This window comes from Notechis scutatus, chromosome 6 (genome assembly GCF_049901735.1).
Source record: "Notechis scutatus isolate UNSWTSFEM ecotype Mainland chromosome 6, rNotScu1.2, whole genome shotgun sequence".
Taxonomy (NCBI): domain Eukaryota; kingdom Metazoa; phylum Chordata; class Lepidosauria; order Squamata; family Elapidae; genus Notechis; species Notechis scutatus.
The window spans coordinates 50,481,732-50,498,635 of NC_142014.1; the positions used below are offsets into that span (position 1 = coordinate 50,481,732).

Sequence of the window (16,904 nt, forward strand, 5' to 3'; positions counted from 1 at the left end):
TGGGGAGATATGCCTCTGAGTCAGTGTTGACTCCTTGGCAACTGTCTGGGCAATTCCCTGAAGTTTTCTTGGCACAGTTTCAGAAGTGGTTTGCCATAGCTTGCTTCCTAGGGCTGAGAGAAGTCTGAGGTCTTGAACTCAGTCTGCTAGTTTCTAGCCTGTTGGCACTTATGTATCTGATTTATAAAATTGTATATAAATTTTCTTGTCTGCAGCCTAAAAAATGTCTACATATATATATAGAATGTAGCTACTGGCAAGGGGATTTTTAGCCTACTATTCCATGGTGTTGATAACAGTTCTGGCATGTAATGAACTCCAGAATAGATCTAGATACTGCCTTCACAGATTGCCTAAGCTGTGATTTGCTGAATAAGCCGGTATCTAGATCCATTCTGAAGAATTCATTACGTGCTAGAATTGGCTGCAGTTTCACATCTGCCCATATCAAGACACAGATAAATAGTGTCACATTAGGAAAAAAAAAAAAAAGAACAAATAGTGACATAGGAGGAAATGTGGATAGATTTGCAAATAAAACTGTATGGTTTTATTTTTTATTTATTTGGCACTGACTACCTCTGACATAATACTAACATTTAATAAAGATCAAAACACCTCAGAGCATAGGTGTATTATTGGGGGGGGACGGGACTTTCAAATAGCTCTTATCTCTGCAGTCCTACATAGTGCTCCCTTCTCTTATTTTTCCTCTACAAGTATCAACATTTGACTAAATTGGGTTGAAGGAAAGTGACTTGAGAGGTAATTTGGTATGGAAATTAGGGTATCATAGGTTTTAGTCCTCACTTAGGCATTTACAGCTGTCTAGGTGACTTACAATAAGTCATACACTGAGCCCAAACCATTTCATTGTTGGGGAAGTTTAGAATATTAATATGTACATTGCTTGAGTTGACCAAAAATAAAGGCGAGATTAAAAAAAAAGTTACAAGGCTTAGAAGTTAAGCAGACACTTTAAAAAATAGACAAGAGTGTACCAGGCAACCAGTAGTGCTCTAATAGAAAAGGAACTATCAGGCAACTGGGCATAATCACATGAGTGCCTGTTGCCCGGTCAAGAACAACCTTGGCCTGTGTGGAGATTGCCAGGGTAGGAAGATCAGAGGATAATCTAAGAATTTGGAGCTTCCTTATAGAACAGGGGTGTCAAACTCACATCATCATGTGACGTATCAGGACTTTTTCCCCCCTTCAATAAACTGGGAGTGGGTGTGGCCAGTGTATGATGCATCTGGCCCATGGGCCAGGAGTTTGACAACTCTGCTATAGAACATACTTTTTGGGAATGTGCAAACAATCCATCCCACATATACTACGGTGCATACGACGTTCTTCAACATACACAGAGGAAGACATGCTGGTGAGAGAAAATGCTGTTGATGTGGCCCAATACTGGATGAATGTCATCTAGTTTAATTCTATTTATTTTAAGTACTTTTCATATGTGCTATGTCTTTATGACCTAATTTACACTTATTTTAGCTGCTCAGTATTGAATGGTATATGCCCTAATGTGAAGATGCTTCTGACATGAATAAAGAGAAAAGCTCTTAATGTGCATCTTTGCTATTATTATTATTATTATTGTTGTTGTTGTTGTTATTGTTATTATTATTATTGTTGTTGTTGTTATTATTATTATTATTTGAAGTTATATCCACTATCATATTTCCCTCCAGCTCAGGTAAAGTAAATTGGGCTGAGAGAAAGTGAATGACCCAAGTTTGATTGGAACTGGGTCTCTACTTCCTAGTCTAACACCTTAACCCAGGGGTGGGCAAACTACGGCCCGCGGGCCACATCCAGCCCGCTGGTCTGTCCAATCCGGCCCGCCCCTGAAAAAAAGTCGCTGGGCGTGGCGTATTGCCATGTGGCCCCCAAAGCTGCAAAACAGTGCGGAGCGCTCTCGGGGTAGGAAAGAAAAGAACTTTGCAAAGGCCTCGGCTGGGAATTCGAAATCACCTTCGAGTGCGACCCCTCCGAAGGTGAGTCCCCACCGATCCCCCTTTTTTTCCCGGGGCTTCCAGGCTTAAACTTTGCAAAGGCAAAGTTTGCAGGCTGGTGCGTCTTCCCGCCAAGGAGCGGGAAGGGTTCCGCCCGGTGGGTGGGCGGGCTGCTTGGAGCGGGCTGCTTGGAGCCACCTAAAGCTAGGCCGCTGCTGGTGGAGCCTTGCCCTGCCTTGGTGCCCCGTTTCCCGGCTCGGCGGTCCTGCTCGGGCGGCACTTTAAAAGCCTGCTCCCAGCACCCGAGCAACTTCCAGCAACTTTGGCTTCCTTTTAACTCGCGGGTGCTCGCACCTGGCCCCGAGCCGCACTCTGGGTTTCCCCTCCGCCGCGGCTCGGGGCCAGGCGCGGCGCCCGCGAGTTAAAAGGAAGCCGAAGTTGCTGGAAGTTGCTCGGGTGCTGGGAGCAGGCTTTTAAGAGCTGTGCCCCAAGGAGCAACTGGCGGCCGGAGCGGGGGAAATGCAGGTGAATGCCCCACACACATACACACCTCGGCAAGCGGTTTGCAGGGTTAGCCAGCAGTTTCTCGCAAGAGACTGAAGGCCAGTCTGCTCCCTTCAATTAGATGTTGGTTCAAGGGTCAGCCCTGCTGATGTATATGTATCGTATCTTGTGCTGACCCGGTCCGTCTGTCAAATTTTAAAAGTCAATGCGGGCCTTGAGCCAAAAAGTTTGCCCACCCCTGCCTTAACCACTAAATTGACTCTCAGTTAATCTAAACAGTTTTCTCTATCCTTTTACCAGTCTTAATTTCTCATAAAAGAGTTTTCATTGGACGAGTATTTTGTAATATTACTGATAATCATAAATATTGAAGGTAGTATTTCACATAGAATCATTTTATCATAAGATGTTTTAAAAGTGTACATTCTTTAATGCAATTCATATCAAAAGTCTTCATTTTTAAATCTGAATAGGAGTGATCAATCACTTTTTGTACTATATAAGTCTATCGTTAGATTGGCTAGTGAAATTAGATAATTTAATGATTTGTAATGTTTTTATTATGGACAGTGCTAAAAATTATCAAGCAGTTTTCTTGTGCAAGAACTTTTTGCAAATGATTACAAGTAAAATAGAGTTTATATCTCTAAATTGTCTGTTTGGACTTGGATTTTTTGCTTTCTTTATCTTTTTTCTTGTCCACACTTTACCTACCCAGTAGTACTTTCTATATTTTTCTACTTACAGTAGAGCTAGAAAAGTAGGCAAAACTTTGGTGGTTTTATTTAGTAAGCCAAGAAAGGAAAGAAACTGACGGGGAATAAGGGGAACCCAATAAACAATTCAGAATAACTATCGTGTTTCTCCAAAAAGACGACCAATCTTGAAAAGAAGTCCTATCACGTTTGTGAGCACATGTGATCAAATTAAGCACCACCCACAAAATTAGCCCTAATTAAGACCCTGCCCATTGTGGTGCAGGGGGTGGGACAAGGCACACAGGTGAAAAATAAGCTAGGATGGGGATGGGGTGTAGGTGCTCTACTTACCAGGCCTTGCATACCCCGAGACCTGCCTCATCACCTTCTTTGACCACTCACACGCATCGCCCTGGCTCTGTTTCGCCTTCAGGTGCCTGCCAGAAGGCATCAGCAGCTGATAACAGAGCTCTGGATCTATCCCAGATGATAAAAACAGACATAAAAACAAACAATTCTTTCCATCAGGGTCCAGACCAAACAGCCTCCTGGCTCAAGCTCCATCCTAGCCCAATGATTTATTTCTTTATGTATTAATGTTTTTGTTTTATAATTTATAATTTTACAGATAGTCCTCGACTTACAACCACCATTGAGCCCAAAATTTCCATTGCTAAGTGAGGCTGTTGTTAAGTGAGTTTTACCCCACTTTATTATCTTTTTTGTTACAGTTGTTAAGTGAATCACTGCAGTTGTTATATGAATTATGGTCAATAAGCGAATCTGGCTTTGCTTGTTGGAAACCGGTTGGGAAGGTTACAAATGACTATGACCCTGGGACAGTGCAACTGTCAAAAATATATGCTGGTTGCCAAGTACCCAAATTTTGATCATATAATCGTGGGGATGCTATAAATAGCAATTAAATATGAAAATTGGTCATATGTCACTTTTTTCAGTGCCATTGTAACTGAGCGGTAACCAAACAAATGGTTGTAAGTCAAGGACTACATGTATAAGCCATAGCTGCTTAAAACAAAGTACTGCACCCCATTCTAATTCAGGACATCTGTCAGAGAATAGGATTTTCTATCACTCTTTTCCACCCATCCAGCAAGGAGACTCTACCAGTCTTTGAGCAGATATAGATAATATTTCAGAGAGGGCAAATAAAGACTCTAGCATCATTTGTTGTTATGAAAGGACATATATTTAAACCTTGTTTTTAATGGGACTTAAAAGTAATACAATAGTGAACCAGTTTTCCTGGTTTAGTTAAAACACCAGGCTCATGAGTTCTAGTTCACAGACCCAGTGACTCTGTTTCAGCCTTAGAAAGAAGACAATAACAATCCACATGTGAAATTGAAAAAAGTAATACAATGGGTGTTATTTATGTTTCCACACTATATAAAAAAATTAAATAACTTGGTTTGTAACTTGCTTTGTTAAGCACACTAGCTTGTAAGGAAAAGTATGCAAGAACTGAAAGGAAAGCTCTTTCTTCCAAAGAAGAAGAATTTCTGCTATGATTGCTGTATTTTTTCTTTAAGTGTATTGATCTACTGTTCCAGTATGGTGTCACTGAGACTTGGAGACTTTTAATGATGTGACTGATCGCTGTTTTGTGTAGTAATTTAATATATATTAAACAATAGGTACATATTTGAATATTGAAATAATATCATTTGTATCCATTTAGTATTTCTTATAAAAATGTCCTTTTGTGTTGTCTTGTATTTCAGAGGATGGATCTAGGAGAGTGTCTGAAGGTGCATGATTTGGCGTTAAGAGCAGATTATGAAATTGCATCAAAAGAGCAAGACTTTTTCTTTGAACTTGATGTATGTTCTATCACCAAATTATCTTTATATTATAAAGAATGGAAAGAGAATTGGTAGTGATAACATCTGGTCAAATTGTATATTATTGTAAAATATTTAATATAGAACTAATTTAGAATGTCTGACAATTAGTAAAGTGTGCAATTATTTGAACCTGAAGTGAGAAAGGTGTTTCATTTTTAATTAAAATGTAAAGAACTTCAGACTTGCACATGATCTTAGTACCTTGAAGAAGGCATGCATTTTCCTAGTGTCACATAGTAATTACAATGTCCCATTTATCTTCCAACAAAGGAAAAAAGTGGAGCACACACTAAGGCCAATATATTGCATAATAAAAATCACAAATCTTTTCTACAATAAAAAGCCACCCAGAATCCCTTTATCAGGGAGATAGGCATCAAATAATTTTAATAAAGATTTTACAGACAAACAGACACACACAGAGACACAGATACACACAAACACAAACAAACACAAAGAGGAGTTGGAAACCATCATCAAATTATAGCTAATTTCTTGGGATATTTGAATAACTTCATTCTCGGAGATGTGAAATCTTCATTCCCATTTTAGTTTTATTTCTGTTAACTTGCCAGTTCTAAATCAGTGATATATGCAACTCAATCCTCAAAAAGATTGTTCTCATCTGTTTGATTGAATATCTGTGAATACAAGTGTCGATGTGATTATTTCCTTGAAAGTAAGAATTCATGTAATGATGATTTCAATTTTATTTGTTTTACATTCTTCCAGAAAAGTATTAAGTATAATTAAACCAGCAATTTATACATTTAATATTTAGTTCTACTGTCAACTTTTGCATTCTGGAAAGGTGCTTATTTCTAATCAGTATGATACTTTTTTGATTTATATGTTAGGCAATGGATCACCTGCAATCATTCATTGCTGACTGTGATAGGAGAACTGAAGTGGCAAAGAAAAGACTGGCTGAAACTCAAGAAGAGATCAGTGCTGAAGTGGCAGCCAAAGTAAGTACTTAATATTCACTCACTATAGGGCTTTCCCTAGGGACTTCCAACTTGATTTTATATATAGCGTTTATATAAAAGAATTTTGGAAGCCCCATTTTGTATAAAATTAGTGGGTAACAAAAGACAAAATGCACAAAACTACACAGATTTTTTTAGCTGAGCAAAGATTTGGTTTTGATTTTTAGTTTTGTTTAAGAATATGTACAACACATAACTATAGATGCCTACATGTACATATTTGTGCATTACAAGGGTCTTTAATTGAATTAAAAATGGGATATATTGGGGAGAAGCAGTGATTGCAAAATGCCAAGTAATTCTTTTTTCTTGGCTGTGAGAAGAGGCAATTAAATGTAGCTTCTTTTTGCCTGTCTGTAAGGATAAACACTGTAGTGCCTTGAAACTACAACTCTCAATTGGCTATTGGCATGGTTGGCTGGGGCTTTTAAAGTTTGAACTTTTGAAGGACACTAATTATCTATCTCCACCTTAATGGTATGAAGACACTTGTCTGTAAAAATAATCTGAGCGGAAATGAAATACTTCCCATGTTACAGTCATTTATTGAACATTAATTCATTTTCAGTGTTGAAAATTTTGAAATATTGCTCCTTTTTCACATTCAAGTACTATAAGCCGGGGTCGCCAGCTTCTTGGACCTCAGGGGACCACCAAACTCATAATTTTAAATCCCAGGGACCACTAACTAGTTCTGTGGGTGTGGCCTAATTTGTGGGTGTGGCTTGGTCATGTGACTGGCTGGGCATGTAAATATTATAAATATTTATATAAATATTGATTTTTTTATTAAAAAAGAGAAACTTTTACCCCAAAGCAGGCAAAGCAGGCGGGAAGATTGAGTTGCTCACAGAATCATTCAGTAATCTATTTGCCATCAGCAAGCTCAGTCTCTCAAATTTGCTTGCCATGAGTCTGCACTGAATAATAGAACCTTCAGTCCTAAGGGAGGTTCAGCTGTGCTTAAAAGCAGAGCCAAAGATCTAAAGACTCGCTAGAAAGCAAGAAATTCAACCATTTCCTGCTTTCTAGGTAATCTAAATCTCCTGGCACAGCACAACAGCTGATGGTGGGAAAAAGGAAAAATAGCAATATAGCAGGCAAGCTTGCCGGGTAAGGAGTGAGTGAGTGAGGAGGGTTCCTGCGGGCCATGTGGGCGGCGCAGCCTTGTGTTTCTGTGCAGCCTGGTTTACTTGCTTTGGGGGGGGGGTGCTCTGGAAGTGAGATTTCTCTGCGGCCCACTAGTGGACCGTGGCCCACTGGTTGGCAACAACTGCTATAAGCAACCTAAATAAACATTTCTATTTATTATTGTTCAAAATCTGCATAGAGCATTCATAGCATAATAGACAGTGTACCCTGGAAAAGGAAATGGCTAGCTGAACAGAAGCACTTCATAGTGCAGTGTCTTATTGCTTTATATTGATATAGCTTGTACATAGTGAACATTAATAATATTAGCAAGTGTTAATATTGCTTTTCTCTCTGAAAGGCTGAACGAGTCCATGAATTAAATGAGGAAATTGGAAAACTGCTTGCTAAAGTTGAACAACTTGGAGCTGATGGAAATGTGGAAGAGTCTCAGAAAGTAATGGATGAAGTAGAGAAAGCAAGGGCAAAGAAAAGAGAAGCAGAGGTAATCTGATTATGTACAAAAGTTTATTCTTTCAGTTAGTCCTAGAGGACAAATTCTTATTCATGGAGTTGATAACTAAAAAAATATTTAAACTATATTCATTGTTCTCGAAATTTCCGTAAATACACATGCACCCTCCGACCAATTGTTTAACTTTATTTTATTCTCCACTGAGCCAAAGGGAGAATCCAGCATGGGTAGTCTCTAGTCTCCTAGCTCTGCAGACCGAGTTGAAAAACTGAGGACACTCCCTCTGGTAATGGTCCCCAGTTCTTCACTCGGTCTCAGTGTGTTCAGACCACCCTCCTTTAAGGGCTCTGAATAGTTAGGATTATAGAAGAATTTTCACCCCCTGGATTAAGCTTTTTTTCGCAGAGAGGCTTAGATCAGGCTTGCCGGTTTAGCACTTTCATTTTTTCGCGCCTTTTTTTCTGGTGTGCGTTTTTTTGCTTATTATTTAATTTTTAAACTTTCCTTGCTGGTGGACTGGTTTTTTTCCCCTTTCTGGTTGGAATTTGGGTGGAGGTGACCCTGAGAGCCCGTGTGGCCCGGGCTGGGGGCGGGAGGAGGCATCTTATTTAACTTGCCTTCTCCTGATCCACTTTTCCTTGACTTGGGCTAGCCGCATCTGCTGCTACATGCCCCCCTTTTTTTGGCGGTGGCAGCAGTGGCCATTTCTCACGTTTGGGGACAATCTTGCAGTTCGTCTCCAGGATAGTCCCTTGGGGGGGACAATCATAAAAGGATGGAACATACTCTGTGGTTTCATTTGCCACAAAATATTGTTTCAGTTGGGAAATAATTTTTTAAAAGCGAGAGTGAAAAAAATAGCGCAGATGAATAGCCTGCTGTAATCCCTTCAATTTACAGTATATTTAAGGGAACATGGCTGTTACTCTTCTGAACAAGAATTTCAGAAGAATTTTGCTTTTTTACAGATAGCAGTTATTACTCTTATAATACTTTGTTTTATTTTACTTGGGAAAACTTTGTTCATAACGTAAGAGACATATAATAATGCATCTTCTAGGAAGTGTACCGGAATTCCATGCCTGCTTCCAGTTTCCAGCAGCAAAAGCTACGGGTCTGTGAAGTATGCTCAGCCTATCTTGGCCTACATGACAATGACAGGCGGCTTGCTGATCATTTTGGAGGAAAGCTGCACTTGGGTTTTATTGAAATAAGAGAAAAGCTTGAAGAACTAAGGGTAAGTATATATTACTCTTTTCCAACTGTTGTAAACTGTTCATTATTAGACTACTTCAGTAATGTCCTGTTGATACCACACTTGAAATTAATATGATGCAACTGAAAAAGAGGAGCGTCCTCAAAAAAAATAGTATAAATAGCCCTTTACTGCCTTTCAAACAAGTAATTAACTTAAATTTATGTTTAAGTGACTAAGCCAGAGGTGTAGAAGTGTAGTTCCAAAATGTCTATGGAGATTCTCAGTCATCCTGGTCATGGTTGTCCAAAAATGCTTTTTCAAGGGGCATCTGGACTTTCTGGTGGGATTGTTTTTTGTTGTTGTTGTTTCTTTTTTGGGGGGGGGGGAGACCTTTCACTTCTCATCCTGGAAGCTTCTTCAGCTCTCTGAATGGAGAGGAATGGAAGGATTTATATTCCTTGCAGACAGCTGGTCAGATCACTTGAGATAGCTACACGTTCTGAGTCACAAAGGTGCTTTTTCAGGAGGCAACTGGACTTTCTTGTTTTTTTCATTTGAAGATGTTTTACTTCTCATCAAAGAAGCTTCTTCAGCTCTGGCAGGATAGCGGGAACGGAAAGATTTATATTCCTTGCAGACAGCTGGTAATTTGCATCCTTTTAGCAGGTCGTTGAGATTTATCTGTGTCCTCAGAGTCACCTGTGTAGTGCTAATGGTTCCTGTGGTCTGCAATTTTTTCCTTTGGAAATCCATTCCTACTCCCACACCATTCAAAGGGTATTCATCCCAAATTGTATAGCTAAAAGTCTGTAGAGGTTCTCAGTGATCCAGGTCATGGTTGTCCCAAAGGTGCTTTTTCAGGAGGCAGCTGGACTTTGTTTTTTCTTTAAGTCCAGTTGCCTTCTGAAAAAGCACACACGCGCACGCACACACACCCACAGGTTCCCCCCCATCCTCCCCCCAAGGCAGCCATATCCCTTCACTAACCTGCTTTCCAGCTCTGTCCTCCACCGTCACGTGCCAGGCAAGAAAAGTAATCTGTGGGACTACAGTTAATAAAACCTTCCAACTTCACAAGATTTTTTTTTTTCATGAGAAGTTGGAAGGTCTGAACTATCGGTATTTTTTTTTACCATAGTCCAACAGACTATTTTTCTTGTTCTGAATGCGCAGCAGAGAGTGGAGCTGGGGGTGGTGAGGGTTTGGCATGGGTGGCCTGTCTGAAGAACCTTCAGGTAAGCCAGAGCAGGGCCACCAACCCCCCCCCCCTCCCCCGGCTGCCTTGCTTCGTCCTCTACACCTCCCCACCCCCACTGCCTTGCTTCATTCTTTGCAACGTGCAGCAACTTGCATGTTGCTTCTGGGCAGGAGAGGCTTGGTTGGTCCCCTTACCCAGTTCCCCACCATCGTTTCTCTTTTTCTCTCTCTCTGTCTCACACAGACACACACACACACACACACACACATTTGATCGCTTGAACTCCTGCACACTTTTCGCCCAGAGGGTGAATATCTAGTCCATCTATTGTCTCTGAGCTCCCCAGCGTCTATAATGTGAAACACAATTCTGGATTAAGATGACCCTAGCTTGAACTAGCAAAACTATTACCACAGTATTTTTCTTACCATAAGACACACTTTATTACCCCCCAAAAGTGGGTGGAAATGTCTGTGCGTCTTATAGAGCAAATATTGCTGAAGCCCCACCCACCTGGCGGACCCCACCCTTTGACTGTTTCGGCCTCCACAAGTCCTGTTTTAGGCCCGTTCCAGGTGGTGGCGGGATCCCCGCCACCTGGAAAAGGGCAAAAATGGGATGTGCAGAAGCCAAAAATGGGGCACGCGGAGGACAAAAACAGGACGCGCAGAGGTGGCAATGAGTGGCGGCAATCCCTGCCGCCTGGAACAACTGATTGGCAATATACCTGGATGCCATTTCAACCTCCAATCAGGCTGCAAGAACCTGCTGAAGCTGACCAGGCTGTTTGCTGCAAGGACGCTAGCCAGATGAATGGATGCAGAGACAGGTTTTATGGATGCTGGGATGCAGAGACAGATTTTTTTTTCTTGTTTTCCTCCTCTAAAGCTAATGCGCATCTTATGGTCCAGAGTGTCTTATGGAGCAAAAAATACGGTATATGTTTATGAAAGAATTATAGCCTGACTTTGACATTATAGCAATTTTATTTATAGTCATTTATTTTCCTGCTGCTTTTGGCTACTCTCTGTGATTAGATTTTAATTTTTGGTAACTGGGGGGAAAATTAATTTGCTCTTTTCGTTATGTGAATATAAGGGCAGTTAAACTTTACAAAAGAGATGGTAAAGTAATTGGCAATAATATTGGGACAGTATACATGTTCCCTACATTTTCCTATATGATATATGTAACATGCAGTGCTATCAGATTAGAATAATGTTGCCAATTGGTGAGAAAAAGAAACTTTGTCTTATAAATATATTCTTAATGGTTTATATCAAAAGTTCTCCAACCTTTCCAGCTTTGTGGACTGGCTGGGTGTAGAACCTGGGGAGAGGGAATGGTTCCGTGTGAGTGGCAGGCAAGTGAACGCAGTTCTATTTGCACAAGCAGCAAGCAAGCATACATGCGCACTTGCCTGCCATTTGCACAAGTGGAGAAGTGCACATGCCACTTCTGCGACTCAGTTCCGAAGGGCCCAAGGCCCAGTTTATATAATAATTCAATATTTGAAACTCTTCGTCTTTATTTTAAAAATGATTTCAGAGAATTGTGGCTGACAAACAGGAGAAACGAAATCAGGAACGTTTAAAGCGGAGAGAAGAAAGGGAGAAAGAAGAAAGAGAGAAGTTAAGAAGGTAGAACTCTATTACTTTTTATTGTCATCCTATCAGTCTGTTCTTTGACTTCGTTTTTATATTTAATAGTCCTGCATAAGTATATATTGATGCCACAGCTTCAAGTTGCTGCTAAAAATAAAACTGAAATTAAATATTAGATTGATATTCCCCATGTATTTCACCTTTAGCATGCAAATCATTTTGCTTTGATGAAGCAAAATATGCACATAGACTTTTGAATGTTTTCATTATGTGTGATTTCTAGATTTATTTTTATTGCTTGAGTATTCAGAATGAAAGATAGAAAACAAAAAGGGAAAGAAAAAAGAGCAAGAACATATTATAATATATATGGGAAGCAACTCAGCTATTATAAACAGCATAACATTGTTCAGTCTTTCATAACATCATTACCCACCCATTTATAAGTGAAGAATGAACAAATTACAAGTAGTCCAAGATATGCATCTGGGGTATTGCTATTTTTCTAAAATAAAATATTTTTTGCTGTATTCCATGCTTGACTGATATAAAATACAGAATCACATTCATATTGTTTAGATTTATATTTTGGCTTTTGAGGGTTAGGACAATATCCATAAACTGTTTTCCCCAAACATTCCTGTGGAACAAGTTAGGTTAGAAAAGAGTGACAGTGAGCATAGGTTTGAACCTAGTACAATTGATGCAAATTCTGCATCTTAATTAGTACTCTACATTGGCTGTTTTACTCCTCTTAAAAGTATGTTAACAAATCTATGGACATTAAACCAAAACAGGACAGCAATAGGACCCCTCGATCATTTTACATTTTTTAATTCTGAGGTTAACAAGCGTTTTTAATGTCCTCTGGAGCAGGGGTCTCCAACCTTTTGGATCTCAGGGACCACCAAACTCATAATTTTAAGTCCTGGGAACCACTAATAAGAATTTTGACTGACAGTGGCTTGCTGACGTGAGAGAGAGGGAGGAAAGAGGGAGGAGAAAGAGAGAGATCCGATCTAATCTCTCTCACACACACAAAAACACAGAGACGGGTGGGATTCAAATTTCTTAACAACTGGTTCTTGGGTGTGGCCTAACTTGGTGATCATGTGACTGGCTGGGCATGGCTTGTATGTAAATATTATAAATATTTATGTAAATATTTAATTTTTTATTTAAAAAAAGAACAACTTTTACCCAAAATCAGGCAAAGCAGACAGGCAGATTGAGTTGCTCACAGAATCACAGATTCAGAGATCTATCTTTCTGCCATCAGCTACCTGAGTCTGTCACATAAAATTTGCTTGCAAGCAACTCACAAAATTAACTCACAATATACCATTGTATGTAAATATTGAATTTTTATAAAAAGAAGAGCAACTTTTACCCAAAATCAGGCAAAGCAGGCAGGCAGATTGAGTTGCTCACAGAATCACAGATTCACTCAGAGATTTGTGTTTCTGCCATTGGCTATTGAATAATAGAATCTTCAGTCCTAAGGGAAGTTCGGCTCTGCTTTTAAGCAGAGATCTAAAGATTAGCTAAAAGCAAGAAATCCAACGATTTCTTTCTAGCTAATCTAAATCTCCTGGCATAGCAGAACAGTTGATGTTGGGGGTTGAGGTGGGAGGAAAAATAGCAACTTAGCAGGCAAGTTTGCCAGGTAAGGAGTGAGTGGGCGGGGAGGGTTCCCACGGGCCATGTGGTCGGTGCAGCCTTGTGTTCCTGTGCAGCCTGGATTAATTGCTTTGGGTGCTCTGGGGGTGACATTTCTCTGCGGACCACAAAATTTTTCTCACGGACCACCAGTGGGCTGCAGATCATCAGTTGGCGACCACTGCTCTGGAGTAGCCAATAAAATGAAAAAGGGTTTCTTGAATTAATCTCCTTTTAAAATCCTGAGGCATACTAATATTCTTTAAAGCCATTAAGCATTAATTTGTTAATATAGGATATTCTGACTACAGATTTTTTGAAAAATGTTAACCTCCACACTAGTGATATTCTTTGTAATTGTCTATAGATTTAAAACAGTCCATTCTAGATTAGTCAATAATTTAGAATCATCCAAAATACATGTATATGCTGATAGTAGAATTTCTGATCATACTAATGTGTCTACACCAAATTGTGAAAGGAAATGATTTCATTGAATATTTGGTTTTTGAAGTTATGAACAGTTTATTTTTCTTGCATTAACCTAAATGAAGTAAATAATTATTAATGTTAATACCCATTAGTTAATGATCCGCTCCTTTAGAAAAAATTACTTGTAGTTTTCAAACTGGAATTATCCCTGTGCATATATTTATCGTGAAAAAGAATGAACATATGGACTTCCTGTTTGGGCTTCTTCGGCGATGGACCAAAATCGTGATCGTGTGCAGTTTTGATCCGTGCTCACCGCTGGAGCACCCCGAGCCGCCCAGATTCGGAGCTGAAGCCACCCCATGGAGGTGGTGAAGAAGGGGGAGCTGTCAGCGGGGTTGAGGAGAGCCGCATCCTCCTCGGCTGGCCATTACTCCCTTTCCCAAAGGCGGTTGCAGCAGTGGTCAGAAATGGCCACCTCAAAGAAGAAACCCGACTGGACAAGATTGTGCAGGAAGTTTAAAGGAGAAAGTTTGACTGACCGGGTTGAATGGAGAACATCTATTTAAGGTACCTGGAACCCTGAATTTTAAAGACTAATACTATTCCTAAAAAAGATTTTAAGTTGCGAAAGAGAAAGGGAAAGAAAATGGAATTGGCTTTTTTTCCTCTAACATCGACAGTTTTAACTGACTTGGAACATTAAGACGAAGAGATTCAAATAAGAAATTGATACTAATCCACTTTGACATTAATAGGCTATTTCTAGCTGAAAACAAAGTGTCAAAGGGATAAAGATTCTTGGATAATTTAAAAGCTTTCTTTAAAAGAAGAAAGAAAGCAGTGAAAGGAAAAAGGTGGAATCTGGAAAATGGAGAAGACCACCTGGAACTTTAAAAAAAAAAGGATAGTGGAATTTTAACAAGGCTTGCAAAAGATACATTGTAGCTGAAACTTTGTTATAAGATAACAAAGCCCCTGGAAAGAGAAAGTCAGAAAAGAAGCAAGAAACAGTTTTGGATTATTGGATGATTCCTGGAACTTTGGATGGAGGATCCTAATGAAATAAAATAAAATCAATTGGGGCTTGTTTAAAATTTTTTAAAATGGCATCACTCAGAGTTAAAAATGAGACTTAAAGAACAAAAAGAAGAAGCTCAAGACAGAAGAGGATCTTTTGGCTTCATATTTCAATTTTTAGAAATGGAGATCTTGAACTATGAAAAACAACAAGAAACGCTGGCAGAACAAGAAGGGCGGGACAACGACCAAAAAAAAGAGTAATTTGAAAAGCAATCATAATATCAGGAAGAAACAGAAGGGAGAATCAGATAGAAAAGGGAATAAAAAGGGGAGGGAGAAGAAGAGAGGGATGAGGGAAAGGAAAAGAAGCTACAAAAGACAGAAACAAGATATAGAGGTACAGGAAAAACGTACAAGAATTAAAGGTATAAACCTATTTAAAAGACACAGAGACAATGGTTAAAATTTAACGAGAGGATTCTGCAAGGGTGCATGGGATAGCATTGTTATATTAGAAAGGGTTAGAAAATATGTTAGATGATTAAAGTGATAGAAAAAATTTCTATTGATGTGTAGTGGAATATTTGTAAAGAGAATAAGGCTCTCAGTGATTTAAAAAGAACACTAAAAAAAAACTGAAAAGAAACATGGAAGATTTTTATCAGTTGAAAAGATGAACTTGAATAAGAATAATAAGTTTATTGACTACTGTTAAAAACTATTGTTTGGTTTTTTATTTAAAGACAGTAATGAGTAAAATATGAAATATAGATGATTAAAGTGAAAGACAACATATTACTAGTAATGTTTGTTAGAAGAAGTAGAAATGTAAAAGATTGGTATTAATATTAGTGGCAGAGCTGTACTTGAATAGAATAATTATTCCATTCACTATTGTTATACATATATACACAGATATATATACCCGAACAAAGCTGAATGCCATAGATATATATACATATATACTTTTTTCTTTTAAGAATTTAGTGTGTATTTTAAGGGAATGTACCAAGCAGAATTCAATTGAAAATAGGTATGTGTTATAAAATAGAGGTTAGAAAATGAATGTTATAACTGTAAAGGTGTAACTTAAATTTTTAAATAAAATTTGAAAAAAGATACAAAGGTGTTGTACGCCAGTCCAGTAATTACAGGGGAAAATTTGTTTTATGAGAAAAGATAATATGAAATTGTAAACCCGACAGACGAAAGTATAAAAACATTGATTAGAAAGATTTTAAAAATTAGAAAAAGATAGTAATTGAATTAAGAAAGGAATGAGATAATTTAAAATAAGGCTATAGGAAGAAAGGGAAAAGCTATTGAAAAAATTGCGAAAATAGTTATAAGATATGGATTAGAATGTATAAGATAAATATGTATTGAGTTTATGTCTGTATGGAGAAGTGATAACCCAGGGCCATGCTGTTCTCAAAAAAGATATTTTATTTGTATTTGTATGTTTTGTGAAAACTTAAATAAAACTTTTATTTTAAAAAAATGAACACGTCCTATCAATTTCCAAATATTGCTTACAAGAAATACAATAGAATTATAGATAAACATGGATCGTGCCTTTGCCATATCTAAGGAACAAATAATAACATGTCCACATAACGGCTTTTCAACTTGGTCACTTAAACTCCATTTAAAAATGCTAAATACCAATCAATAAATTTGAAAATCTGATTGATATGATAGTTATAATTAGGTAAAAAAAATCTAGGGGTCTGTTTTCACATGGAAAATTTCTTATTTGTCTGAGTTATCTTTAAAATATTAACATTAAAATAAAGATACTCTTCAAGTTATAACTGTAATGGAGCCTGCCTATTATGGTTGAAAGTCAGGAAAGCCTCATTAATGATCTCCCCCCCCCCCACCTCCAACCCTGCTCTGCCCAATTCATTTGTTAAAGGAACATGCAGGTTGTAAAGTGGAGCAGGGGATGTCTCAGGACCCTGAGAATCCTAGTGCAGGCACAAGCCCACCTACATCACACCTCCCAAGGGTCACCATAACTCTATGGACTTCCTCCCTACCCCACTCCATTACAATTGGACATTTATGTTTCAATGATCCTCAGAGCTCAGGAAGACAGCATAGGGTAGGCCGCTTTATTGCTCAGCCATGTTGCATAATCAAAGAGAAGAAATCC

General features: G+C 38.6%; 1 protein-coding gene across 6 annotated transcripts in view; it reads left to right on the forward strand.

Moving 5' to 3' along the window:
* Positions 1–16,904, forward strand: part of LUC7L2 (LUC7 like 2, pre-mRNA splicing factor) — a 40,431-nt gene that overhangs the window by 16,420 nt on the left and 7,107 nt on the right. For 4 of the 6 annotated variants that reach the window (XM_087968210.1, XM_026694689.2, XM_026694682.2 and 1 more), the window contains 5 exons: positions 4,915–5,013; positions 5,895–6,005; positions 7,519–7,662; positions 8,693–8,869; positions 11,577–11,668. In XM_087968210.1, coding sequence (XP_087824336.1) covers positions 4,918–5,013; positions 5,895–6,005; positions 7,519–7,662; positions 8,693–8,869; positions 11,577–11,668 — 620 coding nt within the window. In that variant the 5' untranslated portion in view covers positions 4,915–4,917. Of the gene's footprint in view, positions 1–3,797; positions 3,863–4,914; positions 5,014–5,894; positions 6,006–7,518; positions 7,663–8,692; positions 8,870–11,576; positions 11,669–16,904 lie in introns of all 6 variants that reach the window. The other 2 variants (XM_087968212.1, XM_087968211.1) reach the window with 1 other exon arrangement.